Here is a 21,152-nt window from a genome sequence, read left to right on the forward strand (position 1 = left end):
AACTCTAGGTTCTAAAAATATATCTTTTTAGGGTCAACATTTGGTCACCTTTTGACGTTTTAAAGTTTCAGGTCATTTTTTAATATTTTAAGGTAACTTTTAGGTCACTTATGGTCTTTTTATTCTTTTTCTTCTACATAAAGAAATCTTAAAATGAACACTTTTACGGATTTGAAAAACACGAAGTTAAATGATCTCTTTTCCTGCTTCCTGACTTTTGGGGTGGAAAAACTGCATTTCTAACAAGCTAATGAACACTAAACTGTAGCTGGTTGACGAGGGGTAGGGGTTGGTAGGTGGTCAAATAGACTATAGCTGGTTGACCACAAAGGATATGATCAGGTGAATAACTAAAAATAAATTAGAAGCCGTTCAAAGATTTTAAACTTCTTTTTATCTATTATTCTCGTGTATACAGTCTACACTTGCGAACTTTTATTCTTTAAGTGTGCTTCCTAGTTTCAGCTGCGGAGTGAATTGACACTTTCAGTACGTACAATGCCGTACAATGGACTGATATTTGATCAATGGGCTGCAACTAACTGAAACAAAACTTTTGAAAATGACTGAGAAATGATAGTTAAAATCCAATAGATATTTAAAAAAAAAAAAAAAAAAGTCCATGTTTAACGAAGTAAACGTTTTAAAATACGCAAGTTTTAAGGTCAATTTTTGTGAATTTTAGGGTCATTTTACAGAAATTTTAGTGTCATTTTATAGGTCACTTTTTAGAAAAGTTTAGGTCAACAAGATCCGGCCCCTGGTAATCACACTCCTCTTATGTCCAGTCCTGATGTTGTTGGCACCAGAATAAACGATGTGGCCAATGTTCGGGTGTCAAGGGAATACAGTGTAATGTCCGTCGGACAAAGAGAACATTCTCATGCAGTAGACCTACTACTGTGGAGCGTGAGACTTGCAGTCTTCTTGCGGCCATTGAGCGCTTTGCAGTCCTCTTAGACGTGTTTGCGATTGAACCTGCTGTTTGAAGACGATCCCTTCTTGCCTGCTTTACAATGTAGCGATCGTCCTCTGTTGTAGTTGAGCGTGAGTGACAACCACATCTTCGCACAGCATTGCCTCTGGTTCGGGATGCTCAATGTACACTTAAAACAATGCTGTCGGAAATACTAAACTCCTGGGCCACACTTCATACTTGTGCTTCTTCCAGCTTCCCGGCGATTCTTCCCCGAGTGAACTCACCCAAATGTTATCCCCAGGGCACGTCCAGCTCTGTGTCGGACACACAATTTCTCGTCTGTTTCACGTAACTGCTTCGTGTTGCGGAAGCAGACCCATTTGGCGCTACAGACACGCTGGCTTGACGCTATGGAACATCTTGCTCCCTATCCTTGTGTAAGAGACTTCTGACAACATGCTGTAAAGCTTTCATTCATTTCCATCAACCACATGATATTATATTTTATCTATCTCGCCCTTAAGTTTTGCACACCAGCATAGTTAGCACTCTCTAGAAATAAATATCCTACCTCCCAACTACAAATCGAGTAATTCTATTAATTTCTGTACTTTTCATAAATATTACATTGCCGATATGTTAGCTACTGCTTTTAGAAAAGAAATAAAAAAAAATAAAGGAATAAAAGGCTACAGTCATGGTCTCTAAAAATTTTGGAATTTTTCATGAATGATCGTTTTTGATTTCATGAAACGATATTATTAGAATTAATCGGTAAAGGAACAGAAGTACATTAAGAAAAGAGTAAATTAAATTTACTGTTATCTTAAATATTAGAGAAGAGAGAAGAAGACAATCCTTATATGCTGTACAGTATTGTTTTCATTCAAATTACTCGTAATAAGGGTGATGTTAATTTTTTTCTTTTTAAATAATATTGCAAGAATGTCTCCATGTAGACTTTATTAGAAAAAATCTTTACATAGGGTAATAAGTCTTTCCTTCAATGGCTTACAACAGTATACTATTAGGAATTATTTTGAGCAACCCACCTGCAAGAAGTGCTGACATGGACGGACAGGGAGGCAGTTCTCGATCAAGTAAGCATTTCCCGTTCCATCCATTAACATTTCCCTTTCGTCTGAAGCTACAAGTCTTGTTGCAGCGTCATCATCAATGGACAATGGCTTCTCTGACCGGACTGTGCCAATTACGACCCTCTCTCTATACGAAGACAATGACGGGGAGTTTTTTTCTCGAACCCTCTTTCGGAAAACCCTAATTAAAATCATCCCCTAATTTCTATTATGATGCACAATAATTATACGGGGAAACTAAGAGAAACGACTCACCATGAGTTAAAGTGGCAGAAACAGCGTAGTGAATCTGTTCACGACAGATACTCTTGTATAAATCTGCAAGATCGCAGTTGAAGTAAATTCTCTTAGTGACATAGGATTGCAAATGTTCCACGATAAGGGTGGAAACAGTATGAATCTTAGCGTCTCCAGAGTATGTACTGAAAGCTAAACGAGAATTATGGAAGTACCAAATAAATTATGATAGAAATGGTGCAACTAGAAAGTGGGAAGAAACAGGAGAACCTCGAGATACCACTCTAAGGCCACGATACTCGTATTATCCAGCACAAATGTAATACAACCATCATTTTGTATGTAGGTGTCATATTTTGAGAATTATACGGACATAAAATTTTCGTGCAATAGGGTTGAAATACGCTCTAAAACAAACAAACAAACAAACAAACAAAAATCAAGCCCTTCTAATAAGAATTCAGAATCGCTTTAAGATACACTAATTTTTCGATATGAAAGTAACAAGGGAGAACAAGTAAAGTGGTCAATTTCAGACAGCATCTTTTGAAATTTCTAACACTTTCAGCCCTGGCGGTAACATATGTGTACATCATATTTTAAGATTAATATAATTAATCTGGAGGGTTCAAAATTGCTGAGTTTTCATGTCAGTATTCTTTGAACTTCTCTAAATCATTTTTCGCTATTTCTCTGGCGCTTTCATCATTTGTCAGGTAGCTACGCGCATTTCTTGTAGAGTAGTTGCAGGGGCTATCACAATGGACGAAGCTCAGCCACGTAGGCTATTTTATTCTTGGCGAAACAAACTATTTGCAACAAATCCTCTTCCTGCTTTAGTGATGTGTTTCGAGTTTCTAAACTGTGTAGATCACAATGCTGTGTTCGATTAATGCCATTTTGTATTTTATATACGTATTTCAACCCTATTGCACGAAAATTTTATGTCCGTATAATTCTCAAAATATGACACCCACATACAAAATGATGGTTGTATTTCATTTGTTAAGTCAAAAAGAATAATAAGACGAAATAAAAATAAAATCGGTGAGTACACAAAAAATCAGGGCTGAAAGGGCTAATTAAAGAATCAAATATTTTCGTGTGGAGCATTTTAGGCACTGTACGAGATAGAAACGTACATGTTCGAGATATAAACTGTAGCCACTTGTAGAGACTTTAAGTGTACTAGGAGAGGAAGCAAAAGTTCAATGTCATTGGATGGTCCTGCTTGTCCCTTTCTGTGGGAAAAAATACCAAAATGTTCGTATTCCCATGTATTTACTACGTGGTCGATTATTGACCTACTTTATCTGTTTTGATGAACATTTAGGGCATGATATGGTTAGAAGTCTATTTTCTTCTATAGAACAGGAGTACATTGATGCTTCCTTCTCAAAATTTGGGAGGGATGTGTTGGCCCACCCGTTAAATTATTTGAAATTGTAATATATATATATATATATATATATATATATATATATATATATATATATATATATATATATATATATATATATATATATAATTTGATGGATGTTCTCTAGGACTCGAATATACAACCTTGTAAATTTGAGTGCTCCTATTTATCCTCTTCTATTTTTTTTAAAAAAAGGTGCCAAAATGTTCGTACTGACATGTGTTCACCACGTCGTCGATTATTGACCAAATTTATCTTTAATGAATTTTATTGCATGATATGCTTATATGGTTAAGTATATGTGGTAATTCTCTTACATAAGACATGGGTACTTTGATGACTTCTCTTAAATTTTGGGAAAAGTGTGTTGACCCACCTTAATTTGGAAATTATCAAAAAGTAGAAATTATCCAATGCTCTCTAGGGCACAAATAGACTACATTCCTCTGTAAATTTGTTTAGCTCACCTTGTATGATTCTATGATTTTAAAAAAAAAAACATTCTAAATCTATACGTAATACCTTATATTTTGGCGGGAATTTTGAATTTTCTCGAGGGCGCACTGTAGCTCAGTGGAATAGCCCTTGCCTCTGGTGCGTGGGGTCCCTGGTTCGATCTCCGGCCAAGTAAATTTGTAATGGACAACATCGTGTTCGTGAGTTTTCTCGGGTTACTCCCATTTCCTCAAATATTATCATTCCACCAATTCTTGCATCATCATTCACTTGCTTTAATCACAATCTCCCTTAGCCTAAGGAGCATAACCATGGGACATTAAACAGAAAGATTTTATTTCATTTCAATTCAATTTGAATTTTCGCGAGAAACTAAAATAAAGTGGGATTTTAAATATAGTGCCGTAAATTATAATAAAATTTTGCAAAAATTTGCAAAATTATGATCACATGGTTTCAGGGGTAAAAGTTGATCTGAAAAAGTAGGGGAACGCATTACGTCACGCCGTCCTCCATGCCTATCTTTGGCCATTGTATCTTTTAGGAAGTAGAGGTACGGCATAGTTATGTTTTTGGAAGTAGGAGGATGACGTTCTCCCAGGTTCCCCTTCACTTTTATCCCTGCATAGATGAGTATATTGATTTCTTCTCTTGAATAAAACAGCGGTACTATGATCACTCCTTTAAAATTTTGGGAAGTGGACATTGGTCCACTCTTAAATATTGGAAATTGTCAAAACTGAAAATTGGTAAATAATTTCTAGGACTAAAGTATATACTTGGGTAAATTTAAATAGTCCATGTTGTTTCCTTCTATATGTAAAAAATTGACAAAGTTGAAATTTGGGAATTTTGTTACCTAATTTACCCTATAAGATAGGTTGCATTGTAATATATGATTATATAATCGAATAAAGGTGCTCACTCTGTTTTACTAAATATTGATATATTGACACATTCTTCTTAAATGTTGGAAGGGTTACGTTGAACCTCTCCTTAAATTTGGGAATTGTCAAAAATCAAAATTTACTAAATGTTCTGTAGGACTTACATATATAGTTTTGTAAATTTGGATGGTTCACGGTAATCCTCTCTGTGCGTAAAGTTCGCCAAAAAGTCAATATTCTGAGGGTTTTAACTTCATAAAAAATGAGAAAGTATATTATATTATATTATATGATTACAGTCAAAGATCATTGGTGAAAGTTACCTTAGGTAAAATTTGATTGGGTGATCCCTGCCTATATACTATATTTTAGGCTTGAAACCTGATAGCTAATTATTGTAACCTATTCAGATGCAGCAACAACAATTTCATACATTGAACTTGGTTGCAACTCTGAGTCTAAGGTCATTGGTGAAAAGTTATTCTTGTTACACTCTGATTGGCTTGATCACTTTAAAATCTGTTCAAATTTTTAAAAATTTTTGTTGAGGGCTAATGCTTTTCTATTACTGTATCAAAACTTTTTTAGTTTAAAAATTTCTGAACGTTAGACTCATAGTTTAAGGCCATTGGTGGAAACTTTTAGAACTTGAAAACTGATATGTAATTACTATTTTTTTTTTTTTTTTGTATATTCAAAAGAAAATTTCGCTCTTTGATTCTTAAGAATTTTTTGTTATGACACTTAGTCTAAAATCGTATATGCGAATCGTTTAAAATCATTTATTTGTTAATCGAATAGCTTAAAATTTGATTATATTTTGACAGTTAACCGTGAAACGTTTTCTTATCACAATATCTCTTCCTGTCATTGTTTGTTTTGCTAAAGAGGGTAATTAACCCTTTAAACTGAAAGTTGTTGTAGTAGCTGATAGGTAATTATTAAAATCGATTGATATACAATAACAATTTCACATCTCGAACTTAAGAGCCTGACACTAAAAATAATGCAAAATCCTGTGAACAGTTTATTTATTTTGTAATAAACAAAATAATTTTTAACATACAATTATTAAATTTAAATAATAATTTTATTTAAAAAGTAGTTCACAGGATACCAATACAACATAATACGTAATCAAATGCAGTTGAGTTCATTCTTCTAGTCACTGGCTAAACTTAGATTTAGGGGAAATGCTATTCTGACAACACTGAAAATTCTTCAGGTTCATAATTTCTGTTGTAGAATAACATCTAAAATTGTGGTAAGTTGCATTTCATTATATCCTTTTACTTATGAAAACAAGCAAAAGAAAAATGGTAAATTTTGTATTATTAAGTCCGATTTAAAGTTATAACTCATAGTCTAAGGTTATTTGTGGAAATTTATTCTTTGTGCAATTTGATTGGCAAATCACTTTTAAAATTTTTGTTATTTTTTTTTCAAATTTTAAAAGATATGTTTAAAATTTTTAATTTGAAAATTGTTGAACTTTGAAAAATGAAATGAAATCTTTGAGTTTTACGTCCCACGTTTGTGCCGGTTAGGCTAAAGGAGACGGTGATGATGAATAATGAATGAATTGGTGAAATGAAGAAAGTGAGAGAACCCCGAGAAAACCCACGCACACGGTGTTTGTCCACCACAAAGTTCACTTGGCGGGGGCCGGGATCGAGCCCGGGACCCCAAGCACCAGAGGTGAACGCTCTACCACTGAGCCACCGCGACCCCGAGTTGTTGAACTTTGAGTATTGTACTCACAATTCATAGTATGTCAGTAATATAAAGGTTGCTATCTTTAAAACGCAAAATACAAATCTAGCTAATGTGGGGAGAAATGCACAACCTGTCCCTTTTTCAGTGATCTTTAATAATAATAAAATAATGTGTTTGCATGGTCTCAGCTATTCACACCGAAAGCAGAGACCTAGACCAACCGAAGTTTTTGCACGAATTAGACCTTCACTAGATCTAATCGTCTATGAAGTCCTTTTCTCGATTTTCAGGTCGGGAGAGTCAGATTTTTGTGGTGAAAATGCATGAAAAAAGATGAGAATAAATACTCGAGACGACGGATTGGAATTTTGTGTCCCTTTTCGCAGTAATTCTATATGAGACCTGAACCTACTGCTTAACGAAGGGTCCGAACAACATGCTTGTGCCGGGAATCGAAACCGGATCTCCCGCGCTAAAAACACGTACCTTAATCATCTAACCAAAGAGAACTGTCAACAGATATTACTGTCAAACTCATAGTTTAAGGGGATGCTGAGATGAAGAATGACTCTAAGTTCAAGCTTAGGCCCCGTAGTCAAGTGTATGTGTGTGTGTGGAAAATAACATGTCTAAAAGATCAATATCAGAATTGAATCGATAGTTTACGGAATTGCTAAGCTGATTGGTGACATAACCTATGACATTCAAGGTCAACTTTAGACAAGAAGGTACGTGTCACCCGGCTCATGAATTGACAAGGGCAACGTCGATTGTTCTTGGTTATTTGAATATTTTACCCGTATTGAGATGGAATACCAAAGACGTTTGTTATCGTAATTAAAACCAAAGATATACCAAAGACATTTATATTATTGTGTTGCTAGTACGTCCGTCCGCCTGTCCGCTACTCTACACGATAACTCTTGAACAGATGCAATTTTTTTAAATGTTTTTTTTTTCTATATATAGTTAGAGCGATTACCTTGGCCGAGTTACTTGTTGGAGTCAATCTGTTAAATTCTTTACGGCTAACAGTGATTTTGACAGTGCTTATCTATATCCCATATCCCATACATGTAAGCAAAATTTTTAATTGTTCTTTGCAATAGTTAAATATGGGGATTATCTCGGCCAAATTTGTCAGAGCTAATTAATTAACAAATTAACGAGTAACGGCGATTTTAACAAGGGCTATTTTATAGTTCATATTCCATGTATGCTAGGGAATTTTTGAATTGTGTTATTTCGTGAAACAGATAGCTAGAGTGTTTATTTCGGTCGAGCTCGTTAATGAAGTCAAGCTTTTAACATATTGAAGGATAACTGCTACTTTAACAGTGACTATCTATAGCCTATATTCCATGCGTGTAATCATTGTTTAAAATTCTCAGTTTTGCAATACATAGCTAGACCGATTATTTCGGTCTAATTTATTAATGGAGTTAATCCATTAACAAGTTAGTGGCGACTTTAACGTTGGTTAGTTATATTTTATTCAGATAAATGTAAGGAATTCTTGAATTCTGTTTTTCTGCAATTGACAGCTAGGGCGATTATCTCGGCCGAGTTTGTGAATGGAGTTGATCTGTTAACATCTTAAGTATTATATTCCCAAAATCATCAAACGATGAAAAGTTTAAAATTATTAAACACTAATATACATCGTGATTTCTCCTTGTGAAAATTCTATCAAGATTAACAATACGATACAACCACGAAAAACAACACGTCCTACGCAAACGGATTTTTCAGTGGCATCAAAACATAAAAACCTTCAAAGTGATAATATCAAGCTTATTCAAGGTGATGGTGTCCAAAACATATTAGTTAAAATCTTCAAGGTGTCTATTTTAAATTGAAAAAAACATATTTTCCAGAATAAACAGTGCCTTGTTAAAACTAAAACAGTTTTTAGTGATACTATAAAACCAGGCATTTTTAAAAATTATCATCATTCGACCTACACCTGCTAAGAGTGTGGTATGGTACAATTATTCTGCGTCCAGAGGAACCACCCAGGACTGACAGCGGTGATGGAAGGCCTGTGTTTGTGAGTATGAGCTTTGCGCTGATGAACTTTTACATGACATAAATGTCGTGAGGGGAGGACTACAAGACATTATAAACACACGAGAGTATCAGGGATTTCTCCTTGATAGACCCCGGCAGGTATCTCTTCCATCATTCCCGATATATACAGTGCGTCCAAGGAACAACGCGCGGATTTATTTTTACAAAATTTTTTGAAGATCGCACTGGTCAATAACTGGGATGACTCAAAATGCATAAAGATTTTCGAAAAGTCCCTTTCTGGACCCGCTCAACATTGGTTCTCCACCCAAAATCTCTCTACCCTTCCCTGGTCAACCGTCCAACAAAAATTCCTAAAACAATTTGGCGACGAACAGGTTCCACGATCTCGCATTCATCAGTATAGGGCTCGAGTTCAACTCCCTAATGAACCACTTTCTCATTACGTTTTCGCAAAGAAATTTCTGGCAGATCAGGCATACACGCAATTAGATTTTCAGGAGTTTCTTTTAGAATGCGTGTCGAGTATGACACCCGAGAACATACGTTGGTTTGGCACTCGCACCATATCTGACTATCCCACATTTATTGATGAGGTTACAACCTTAGAACGCACTCAGCTCATGGCCCAAAAGCGAGAAACGGACTCTTCCTTTTCACGCCAAACTTCAGATGTCCCAACTTCTAGCGCCATTCAAGAACTAACTCATCAAGTTTCACAGTTACAGCTTCATCTCAACACCCTTTCAAATTCTCAACCTACCTCTGTTCATTTCGCTCCTACCCGTTCTCGTTCTCCTAGTCCTCACAATCACAACACCCTCTCTCCTAACCATAAATCCCTTCCCTTTCCACGGTCCCTCTCACCCCATCCGCCGTCCTCCTGTCTCCAACATTCTCATTCCACCAATCCGACCTCTTCTTCTTCTAACTCGTGTACTCATTGCTCCACACACCCATATCATTGTTGTCAATGTACCGCCTCCTCTCATTGTCAAACTGTCCCTCAGTCTCCCCCAACTCGTAACACTCCACGAAATGATCACAATAACGACTCTCGTAAAGGCAAGAACAATAAGCGTTTTAATAAGCATTCTTCCCAACCCCAAAACGTCTATACTACACAACAGCCAACCATACCCATTCCCCCATATCCATTCTATCATCCCTTTTTTCAATATCCTACCCCTACCCACCTACCCTCACTCCCCTCCCCTTCCCCTGTCTCCACAAACTCTCGTACCAATAAACCAAAAAACGCCAAAAATTAGCGCGAGAGCGCACCAGTCTCCTCGCGCTTAATTCTCCCTCATCCCCTTCTTCCCCTCCCTCTTCCTCAGATTACCTCCAATTACCGTTGCACTTCAAAGGCAAATTACCTTACGTAAAAGCCCGTTGCATGACCAAGGATGTTTTCTTTTGCCTTGACTCTGGTGCTGAAGTCAGTCTCTTTCCAGCCGACCAACTCGACCCTTCGGTTCGTACTTTTAAGCTTCACACGGTTCTAAATGGTCTTTCATCATCTCCGGTACATCTCTCCCGTGCTACCATTCTCAACTTAAATTTTAATGGTCATCAATACTCTGTACTTTTTCGTTTGGTTCCTTTCAAAAACTTTCCTGCTATCCTTTCCAGTAAATTTCTTCAAGACCATCAAGCAACCCTTGATTTTGACAAAGGCATCCTATCCTTACGTCATCTAGGTCGCATGCCTCCAGCCGATAATGCAATACACAGCGTTAATACAAACACATCTCACTTTTTCAAAAAACATCCCACTCCTCACATTGTTTTTCAAGCACGTAGGAGACTTGTCATACCACCCCGTTCAGCTAAAGCAGTTCCTCTCAAGGTTAACGGTCACTTTCCAAATACATCCTTCCGGCTACATACTCCTATCTTACGAAACTTAAGTAACTGTTATATGACGCATGCTGTTGTTTCCATAGATAACCTTGTTTTGCCACTTGCAAACGTCTCGTCTCGTCCCCAGATTATAAAGGCCAATACTCCCATTGTTATTGGTTCTATATTTTCACCACCGGAACAAAACACTAACGCTTACACCATCAGACAGGTTCATTTTCCCACGGACGAGGACGCTTCACGACACAAAGCACAACGCCTTAAAGAAATCGGTCATCTCATTGACATTAACAAATTTCACTTTTCCCCTGACATGAACGAACATCAAACTGCTCAAATGAAGGCGCTACTTTCTGAATATGCTTTTCTTTTTCAATGGCACGACAATGATTTTACAAAAATACCCACCTTTTCGGCCACGTTAGACTTAGAATCAGACGTTCCCTTTCAGTCCCCCCAATTCGTCATTCCACACAGACTTAGACCGCGAGCAAGAGAGCTCGTCCTGCGCCTCATTAATCAAGGAGTGTTTGAACAATCAGATTCTCAGTATAGAAATAACATATTATTTGTTTTAAAACCAAATTCCAAAACTGAGCTAAGGGCCGTTTTTGATCTCAGGGGCCTTAACTCCCGTTCCAGAACAATAGCTTCTCCTTTAGAAGATATACAGGACGTTCTAGAGTCTCTTTCTGACTCAGTTTGGTTCAACTCCTTTGATTTACACTCCAGTTTCTATCAATTAGACTTAGATCCCAAGGACAGACCGGCCACTGCGTTCTCCATTAAGGGTCTTTCTCTCCCTTTCAATCACCTTCAGTTGACATCTGTTCCTCAGGGTTTCAAAAATGCCTCCATTTTACTTCAACAAGCTCTTCAAACCATTTATAGGGACATCTTCCCCAACAATATTACATCATTCGTTGACGACATGTATGTCCACGCAGATTCATTCGATCAGATGATGATTGTGCTTCGTGCCTTCTTTCAGCAAGCCGCCAAACATTCTCTGCTCTTTAACATTAAAAAATCAGTTCTCGGATCAAAAAGAATTAAATGTTTAGGCCATATTATTGACAATCACACTCTACAACCTGACCCTGATAAGATTTCGGCTTTAGCTCAGGCACCCAGACCGGCCACTCTCAAAAGCCTCAAAAGCTGGTTAGCCAGTGCAAATTTTTTCCGACGTTTTTTCAAAAATTTTTCCATCATTCTTGCACCCCTTTATCAGGCTCTGTCAAACAATCCTAAAAAGCTCATCTGGACTCCTGAGCGCGTTCAAGCGTTTGAAACAATGCAGAAACTTCTAACCTCACCCCCCGTACTTGCTCTATATTCAACCCGCAATACACACCACATTCTCATGACAGACGCCGCATCAGTAGGCGTCGGGGCGGTGTTATTACAGAAAGATCTCACTACTAACGTTGTGCAACCTGTTTGCTATGTCTCTTCCAGACATCCCAAAACCGTTTCCCCCCTTCCCATCTTCCATCAAGAATTATATGCAGTGTACTTTTCTCTTCGGAAATTAGAAAAATATTTGTTAGGCCACCATTTCACCCTAGTTACTGACAATATTTCTCTTCTTGCCGTTCGGAAAACAATTGTTCCATCCCCAAAAATTTTGAGATGGTTAAACTACATTAATACATTTGACTTTACAATCAAACATGCAAAAAGCCATCACAACCCCATAGCTGATTATCTTAGTAGGCATCCTGCTCCTCTTACGCAAGACACGATAGACATGGACAATGAAGTTGTGCCTGATTCTGTACTTCTAACTATCGATAACAACTTGGATCTATCTCGCCTACAGGGTGAAGATAAATTCTTCTCCAAAATTATCGAGACTCTTAACAAACGAGACGAGACAGATCCTTCATTCCAACGTCTCAACAAACAATACGTTATTCAGAAAGGCATACTTTACAAAAAACTGTACCGAGTACCTAACTCTCGATTACTGCTCTGCGTACCCGATAGTCTTAAACCAGCTTTATTCGATGAGTATCATGACTCAATGACTCACATAGGTTTTACCAAGATGTATTGGATGTTGCGATACAAGTATTTCTTTCCGCGCCTAAAATCATGGCTAGCTCAGAAACTTAAATCATGTAAAGGCTGCGCCATCTTTAAACGCAATTACATGCCTAATAACCCCACAATTCAGCGTTTTCCTCAGTCAGGCCTATTTGAAACCTTTTCTTTGGACCTAGCAGGCAAGCTAATACCCAGCGATCCAGAAGGTTTCCAATACTTTTATGCAGCTACGGACCACTGTACTGGATTCACCATTACTCATCCCATAACAACTCCAAACAGCGACAACTTCATCAATTTCATCACAAACCATATCATTCTTCCATATAATACTCCTCGCACAATCTACTTAGATCTTCAGAGTTCACACCGGGCTACCGTATCGTTAAACTTTCTCAAGTCTCTTAACATAACAGTTAAGTACGGCCTACCCTATCAACATCGTTCTCTAGGCACAGTCGAACAAAGATTAGGCTCCTTGCAAACGAGTCTCAAATTTCTGTGCCAAGACAACCAGAAATTTTGGCCTCGCTTCCTTGCGCATGCCACTGCGGCTCTGAATAAATCACCCTTAACTTCCATTGGTCTCTCTCCTCATTTTCTCCTCTATGGCGTTCATCCCACCTTACCATTAGACAATTTGCTACATGTTCAACAAGAAACTTTGAATACTAATGATCGCCTACTTGCACTCAAAGAAATGAGGGACCTCGTTGAATTTCGAAAACACCAAGTTTTCACTGATCTGAAGAAGCGCATTGAGAAGGTCAAAAATCCAACACAGTTCTTCCCTGACAGTTTAGTTATGGTCTTAGATACCTCAACAAAACCTAACACTTGTAAGCCATTATCCCGTCTTTATAAGGGACCCTACAAAGTGATTTCGAATGTCTCGGCTGATGAGTATCTTCTAGATATTGATGGGAAGCCAACGGTCATTGCTAAGACCCGTTTGAAACTGTACATCCCACCTACAAACCCAGACCCCGAATTTGAGTATAAGTACAAGCGCTTCCTCAGTACCTCTAAATAGGATCCGACCACACATTACTTCAAAACTCAACTACCAATTACATTTCACGTTATGTTTTGATTATCTAATTTAACGTTCCTAGTGAAACATGATCCCTTTCTGTAGTACCACACTGGCAAAACTTCCGACTTTGTCTCTCGTTATGCCATAATTACAGATACAGGTAGGCAACACACATTACAGGCAATATTTCTCCCGTGCGGCATTTTTTTTCTTCCGGTAGTTCATTATTATTGCATATGCTTCGTCTCCTGTTTTAGGCAACCCGCTGTACATGTACTATTTCTCCCGTGCAACAACTCCTAGTTACGCTCATAACAAACTCTACGCTTTTCCTTCTCCCCATAAGCAATATACCGGCATCATTCATTATTCACGTCATTTTTCTTTCCTAGACGCGTAAGGAAAGACTTTCCATCTCATTTCCTTCTTGCGTCCTTTTTCGGGAACGGCTGGTCCGACCCCACTTGATATCACTAAGGTCGCTAGGATGAAATGCTTTCTCTCATCCCACACCCATACATTACAGTCAATATATCACAATTATGTGACTTTTTTTCTCTCTCTTCTTTCAGGTTTATTCTCTCCATCCTATTTGTATCAGCTTCAGGCACGTTCATGCCACAAGGCGTACAGTTTGTTAATGGCATTGACTATATTCCCCTTCCCCAAGCGATCCTCCTTATGCTTCGTCAGTTACTTTACTTAATTAATTTTAACGACATTTTTGACCAATGTAAAGAAAACCGGTTATCTCCTCAAATCATACCAGTTCATCAGTTACATTCTGACTTACATGATTTTAATCTCAAATTGGTTTCAAAAAACTTACGCGTCAATCCCGTTTTGACAGCACCGATCATTTACACCCTACCCCTTACCACTTGCTATTTCTTTCCCGATCATATCATTTTACACGTAAAACTCCCTGCTATTCCCCTCCATACGCTACCACGTTTATTTAAATTAGTTCCCTATCCGGTTGCGTCAGCTCAACAAAATTGCTATTTACAGCTTCCTTCCAATTTTGTTGTCTTCATGGATAAGCAAGCTATCCCTTTTTCTCCGGCTGATCTTACATCTTGTTCCTTCTCATCTAAACATTTCTTGTGCAAAATCCCTACTATTTATAATCATACAATAGCTTCTTGTTTACACACTTTGAAATATCAACATATATCGGGCTTACTAAAAAACGCCTGTTCTTACAGCTGCACCCTCACACAACAGTTTACCATCACCCAAGTAGACGATCATCAATTTATTTTAACCCGACCACCCAACAACCTTCATCATCTTTTCCTTAATGGCACTGCCACGCCATTATACATTAATAATTCTTTAAATCTCCGTGTTACTTTACCCTGTGACACAAGCCTCCATTCAGGAATTATCGAACTCATACCCCGCTCTCATTTCTGTCTTCCGACCACAATCATTCCTGTCCATTTAGTCCTTCATCATATCCATATCATTGATTCCGATTTACTCCTCTTACCCGCTGATAGGATTCTCCCTTATAACTCCCTTCAAAATCTTCCCCTTAATTTTAGCCACCGCATAACACCAATCACAGCTACCAATTCTTCCTATAAACCGCCAACTTGGCTTTCCTGGCTTCCCACGGACGACTATCCCACCATCTCTATCTCCTTCTCTCTCATCCTGTTTTCCCTCTCTATGATGAATACCCTCTTCATCTATATTTTACATCGTCGTACACACCAGTTACCTTTAACACCTACCACAACTCAGCCACCCGAACTAATTCCCCTTAACTCACGTTAACTCTCCTTCCGCATCTCTTCCTAAAAAAAAAAAAAAGAAAAAAGACAATCTGAAAACTAAATCAAACAACTTTTTGGTACTTACCTCGTACCCTGTCCTCCGCCATTTGCATTCCTCGTTCTAGATATCTTAACAAATCCTCTCATTATGATGTTAATAAAACACAAACCCACCACCACACATTCGCGGACGGCACACATTAATTGCCATTGCTACTCGCGTCTCCATTTTTTTTTCTTAACACCCGTATACAAGCTCCTTTTGCTCACGACTGGCAACCTCATGCAGTTTCTCCCGAATCATTTGTCTTCCAGGTCAACTTACGGTACCTTGGCCAGGAATAAACTACGTCTCACTAATATATATATATATATATATATTTTCCTTCTGTCCTACTTAATGGCAAATTCACTCTTCATTTCTATACTTCTTCTACTATAACGGAATCTTTCGCTATCCACGACCATACTTCCGTACACAGCACACACAGTAATAGTAAACATGATCATAAAAAAAAATCAATAAATAAATAAATAAATAAAAATAAAATAAGGGGCTCGTCTCTTACAATTTTTTTTTCTCTCTTTTCTTTTAGCATCCTCTTCTTTCTGGTTATACCCGGTGTTGCAGCTGGCGACTTTATTCCCATATCTTTATACATTGCAATCCCCCTCATCTTTCTCTTCTTTATCATTGGTGGCTTCTTTTACATCAAGTTTTTTTTAACTCATAAATTTCGTCGCTCCTTTACCCACCCAACGCCTACCAGCCACACTTACACCGTATCTTACACACCTCCCGCTGCTCCGAACCCAATCTATCTTCCTCTTTTTCATACCAATAACGTCACACACCCCGGAATCTCCGTATCTCCCTAAAGATTGATCAGGTGCCTTCTTCATTACAGTTCGCCATTATACATATTTTTACGTTATCCCTTTTGTTCCTTGTACGTTACTTTTGCAATTATCTCTTCTCCCTCTTTTCTTTCTTTTAGTCCTTTAAAAAAAAAATAGGTTTTCACAATGGTCTTTAACAAGTAATTCAGTGCCTCCTGTCATGTAATTTCTTTTCCGCATCCGGCCTATTTTCACAAACGCACCTGGGCTACCCATCATCTTGCTACCCGTTTCCATGGATGATGCCTACCAAGTCGCAGTTTCCTTTTCTGGATGATGGACCTCTCGACTTCCAGACCACAAGATGCTGTCCATTCTGGCTCAAGGATCAAGCCTTCCAGATAGCAGACTTCCAGGAGATAGCCCTTGACTCTCGACGTGCTGCACCACCACGATCAGGATTTCCCGAGTTCCAGCCTTCCCGGATACACTATTGGGATCACGCTCGACATCTACACGGATCCAGCAGTTTTAGTGATTTTTTTTCTCGTGTGTGTGTTTACTAGTGCCTCCTTCCTCTAGTGTTTTTGTTTCTTTCTTTTGTGCACCAGCCTCATGGTTATAAAAGTCAAACGATGAAAAATTTTAAGGGATTCCATGTCACTGGTTCTCATGAACAGTTGACCATTGTACTTTATTAAAAGGGGGATTATTATATTCCCAAAATCATCAAACGATGAAAAGTTTAAAATTATTAAACACTAATATACATCGTGATTTCTCCTTGTGAAAATTCTATCAAGATTAACAATACGATACAACCACGAAAAACAACACGTCCTACGCAAACGGATTTTTCAGTGGCATCAAAACATAAAAACCTTCAAAGTGATAATATCAAGCTTATTCAAGGTGATGGTGTCCAAAACATATTAGTTAAAATCTTCAAGGTGTCTATTTTAAATTGAAAAAAACATATTTTCCAGAATAAACAGTGCCTTGTTAAAACTAAAACAGTTTTTAGTGATACTATAAAACCAGGCATTTTTAAAAATTATCATCATTCGACCTACACCTGCTAAGAGTGTGGTATGGTACAATTATTCTGCGTCCAGAGGAACCACCCAGGACTGACAGCGGTGATGGAAGGCCTGTGTTTGTGAGTATGAGCTTTGCGCTGATGAACTTTTACATGACATAAATGTCGTGAGGGGAGGACTACAAGACATTATAAACACACGAGAGTATCAGGGATTTCTCCTTGATAGACCCTACCATCGTACTACTTATATTTCACATCATGATATTGTAAATATTGTTTGTATCTATATCGTTTACATTTATGGTGACGGTTTTAATAAATACCACAAATATATGACACTTGTCATTTTATTAAAATTCTGACTACTTAACGTGACAGTTTATTGTTGCTACATTCAGTAACATAATTAGTATCATATTATTAGTAACATATTAAACATATTATAAGGGATAACTGGGACTTTAACGATGGCTATCCATTTTCCACACCTTTATCTCGCACGATCCTTTTTTACTGTCTTTACCAGAGTTTATTTACTTATTTATTTCTATATATTGACAGAGGTAGCAACGTTGAGTTTCTCTTCGTTATTCATACATTTCACTAACATTGACAGGGGGCAACGGCGAAGGCTTGCTTGCGATGAAACTTCTAAGGTACGTTATTAGTATACATCTGTCTATTGTTCTACACGATAACTTCTGAACGGGTATGAATTATTATTATTTTTTCTTTGCAATAGATTATCGTTAGCGGAGTCAATGCGTTAACAACCTAACGAATATCGGCGACTCTAAAGCTGGCTATCTATATCCCATACATGTAAGTGATTTTATTTAAATTCGTTTTTTTTAATAGATAGCTAGAGCGATTATTTTGACTGTGTTTATTAGTGGTGTCACTCCGTTAACATATCAATAGATAACTTCTACGGCGCTTCTTCAATGGAGGTTATCTATTGCCCATATCCTATACCTATAGATATAAGTTATGTAAGCGAATTTTTTTAACTCTTATTTTTGCAACAGACAACTACAGCAATTATCTTGATGCAAATCTTTAATTCGGTCCATCTGTTAACAGTGTAACGAGTAACGGCAACTTTTAATGGGCTATATAGCTTATTTACTATATTTTTTATTTTATTTTTTTATTTTATAATATTTTGGGGGGGGGGTAATATATACCTAAATTGATTATCTCAACCTGCTTCGATCATTGAAATCAAGCCGTTAACGTCTTACGGATAACGGGGACTTCAGCGATGGTAACGTATAGCCCATAGACATCTCTTTACTTTCAAATAATGATATCTTGAATAAACCTTATAAGCCCCGTGCGAGAAACTGGTATTTCAGGTAGTAATGTAATAGTTATAGGTATGTCTATCTAGTGAAGAGCGAATCATTTTTACCTAATTGATAAGAGGGAAGTGAGACAATTTAATTCATATGAGGCCTTCATATAATACCTAATAGAATACCTAATACCTAATAAAAATTTATGCCAATTTAAATAGTTTGTATTTTCCGTATAGGCCTATATATTACCTACCGATACAAGTACATGCCTGCTCGCCCAGTGTGTGAAATCGTGGCGGTCGAAGTGGGGAAGTGTAAAAAAAAGAAATCCTCTTTCCATTGAAACGTTTCGATATTGAGATTTCAAATATTTGAAGATCCATGATCAATAAACTATATAAGGTTATGTATACCTTTAACCACTAGTTCATCCATTAGTCACATTAGTTACACAGAATTATTGTAATCAATTTGCAAATTTTTTGCCAAAAGTATATACTGGGAGTATTCCCCTAGCCTCAGAAAAGCAGAATTTAGCACGCTGCGTTCGCCTACCGGTGTCTCTTATTTTGAAGTCCTATGTAATAATAATTTGGAAATTTAATGTTAATAATAATAATAATAATAATAATAATAATAATAATAATAATAATAATAATAATAATAATAATAATAATAATAATAATAATGAACTTCATCAATAAATATGAAAGTTGGATCACTGTAAAGTCCCGAAAAAGCCATATCGTGCGTGATGTGAATATTTCCCGGAAATCGGGACAAGTGTTAATGCTCTTCACCATTCATTTCTAATCGCCTCCTTTTGCCTGCAGAGTTTCTCAACCTGTCGTACGTGTACCACTGGTAGTACGCGAGCCGCTGTGGGTGGTACGTACAACGTATGGCGGTAATACCTTGGTGGTACGTCAGAGTAAAAGGTTGAGAAACCCTGGCCTAAAGGACATATATACGTGGGATGTAAAAGTCAAATATAACATAACATAGCAACTTAGAAGACCTTTGCATTATTGTTTGATTTCCTGAATACTTTCATAAACGTGGACAGAACTGATGGCGTTCCAGCGGTTTCCTCCAGAGGCGGATCTAGCAAATAAACACTGGAGGGGCCAATCAGGATCCAGACGATGATATGTATATCATCAGTTTACTATAAACTTTCAAAAATATATAAGTAATAGCTTCAATTATTTTTTCACTCAAAAAACTGCGGGGAGTCCTAGGCCTCCCGGCCCCGATGTAGATCCGCTTCTGGAGAATCAGTCTATAACTAATATAATCAGTGGCGTATTTAGAGGGAGGCTTCCGGGCTTAAGCCCCCCCCCCGAAATCTTACTATAGTAAAGTAAAAAAAATATCTTGCAGAATTTTCACATTTTCAGGCAAAGCCTCCCCCCGAAAGTTAGCGAAGCCCTCCCCGTGAATACGCCACTGAATATAATGGTGACACCATAAAAAAAATAATTAGAGTAATGTAATGTCTTACCTCTTGCATCCACAACAATTAATTGCCAAGTAAGAATGGTCGTTATCATCATGAAACCACAGAAATTCATTTTCTCACAAATACTGATGGGGAAAATCATGATGGAATCAAGTTCTAACACTCACTTTACGGAGTAAACAAGTTCTTAAGAAACAATAGTAACTTTTTTTCTTTGTCTTAAATCTTCAAAAATATAAATCGGAGAGTTTTCTAAGAAAGTCACGATGAAACATAATTATCTTACAGAACGCAACTTTTTATATAAGATTCCTATTACACTTGAAAGGTGGCGCGCTAGTCTCGGAAATATTTTCGCACAAGCGCGAAGAAAATCGCAAAGGATACAAAACACCAACCAAACAACCGGTTTTTTGCTTTTCTTGTTCTCTCTTTCTCTCTCCTTTTTCTTGGCAAATGTTTATTTAGTTCCCGCCAAATAGGAGTCCAAGTACAAATGTCAACACAAAACATGGTACGTTCCTCACACCTCGTAATACTTGTAGTAGCATACTTAAAAATAAACCAGAAACTTATATTTCTCAAAAGAAGCTAAAAGTCATGTAAAGAACTGAAAGGGAGGGTATTATTAGTTCTAAATATTCTTGCGAGTAATCACGAAGCCTTCTTTCGTCGGGAAAGAGAAGAGCTCCCCCTATCGGAAAGAAACGATCTAAGAAATGCCGCTACTGGTTGCCCACATGGCAGAAGAAGACACTGTCCGCATTTAAATAAAAACGCCTTCAGAGGAGGAACAAGAATTAGGATCGAGCCACGCGCACACTCTGAAACACGTTGGGGATTCTACATGATTTTTTTCATCTCTTGAACGAATCACGTTGTGCAAGTAACACAGCAACTATATATATATATATATATATAGGGCAGGATTCAGGATTTTCTGGTAGGTTTGAATTAAATTTGAATTATATTAATGCCTTTAAGCATTTGTGGTGTCTTTAGGCAT

The 21,152-nt window shown here is 37.4% G+C and overlaps 1 protein-coding gene and 1 long non-coding RNA gene across 3 annotated transcripts in view; one reads left to right on the forward strand and one right to left on the reverse strand.

The window, feature by feature from the left end:
- LOC145664539 (uncharacterized) overlaps positions 1-20,893 on the reverse strand; it is a 90,412-nt gene extending 69,519 nt beyond the window's left edge. Inside the window, exon 1 of one of the 2 annotated variants that reach the window (XM_081731298.1) lies at positions 20,189-20,893. In XM_081731298.1, coding sequence (XP_081587424.1) covers positions 20,189-20,288 — 100 coding nt within the window. In that variant the 5' untranslated portion in view covers positions 20,289-20,893. Of the gene's footprint in view, positions 1-15,586; positions 16,104-20,188 lie in introns of those variants that run through there. The other variant, XM_081731299.1, reaches the window with a different exon arrangement.
- On the forward strand, positions 8,341-17,284 carry LOC145664540 (uncharacterized). The gene is made up of 2 exons (XR_014127463.1): positions 8,341-8,782; positions 16,098-17,284. It is a non-coding gene; the product is annotated as an uncharacterized LOC145664540 (long non-coding RNA).
- Positions 20,894-21,152: the final 259 nt, after the last annotated feature.

Source organism: Thermobia domestica, chromosome 11 (genome assembly GCF_964235325.1).
Source record: "Thermobia domestica chromosome 11, izTheDome1.hap1.1, whole genome shotgun sequence".
Classification (NCBI taxonomy): Eukaryota; Metazoa; Arthropoda; class Insecta; order Zygentoma; family Lepismatidae; genus Thermobia; species Thermobia domestica.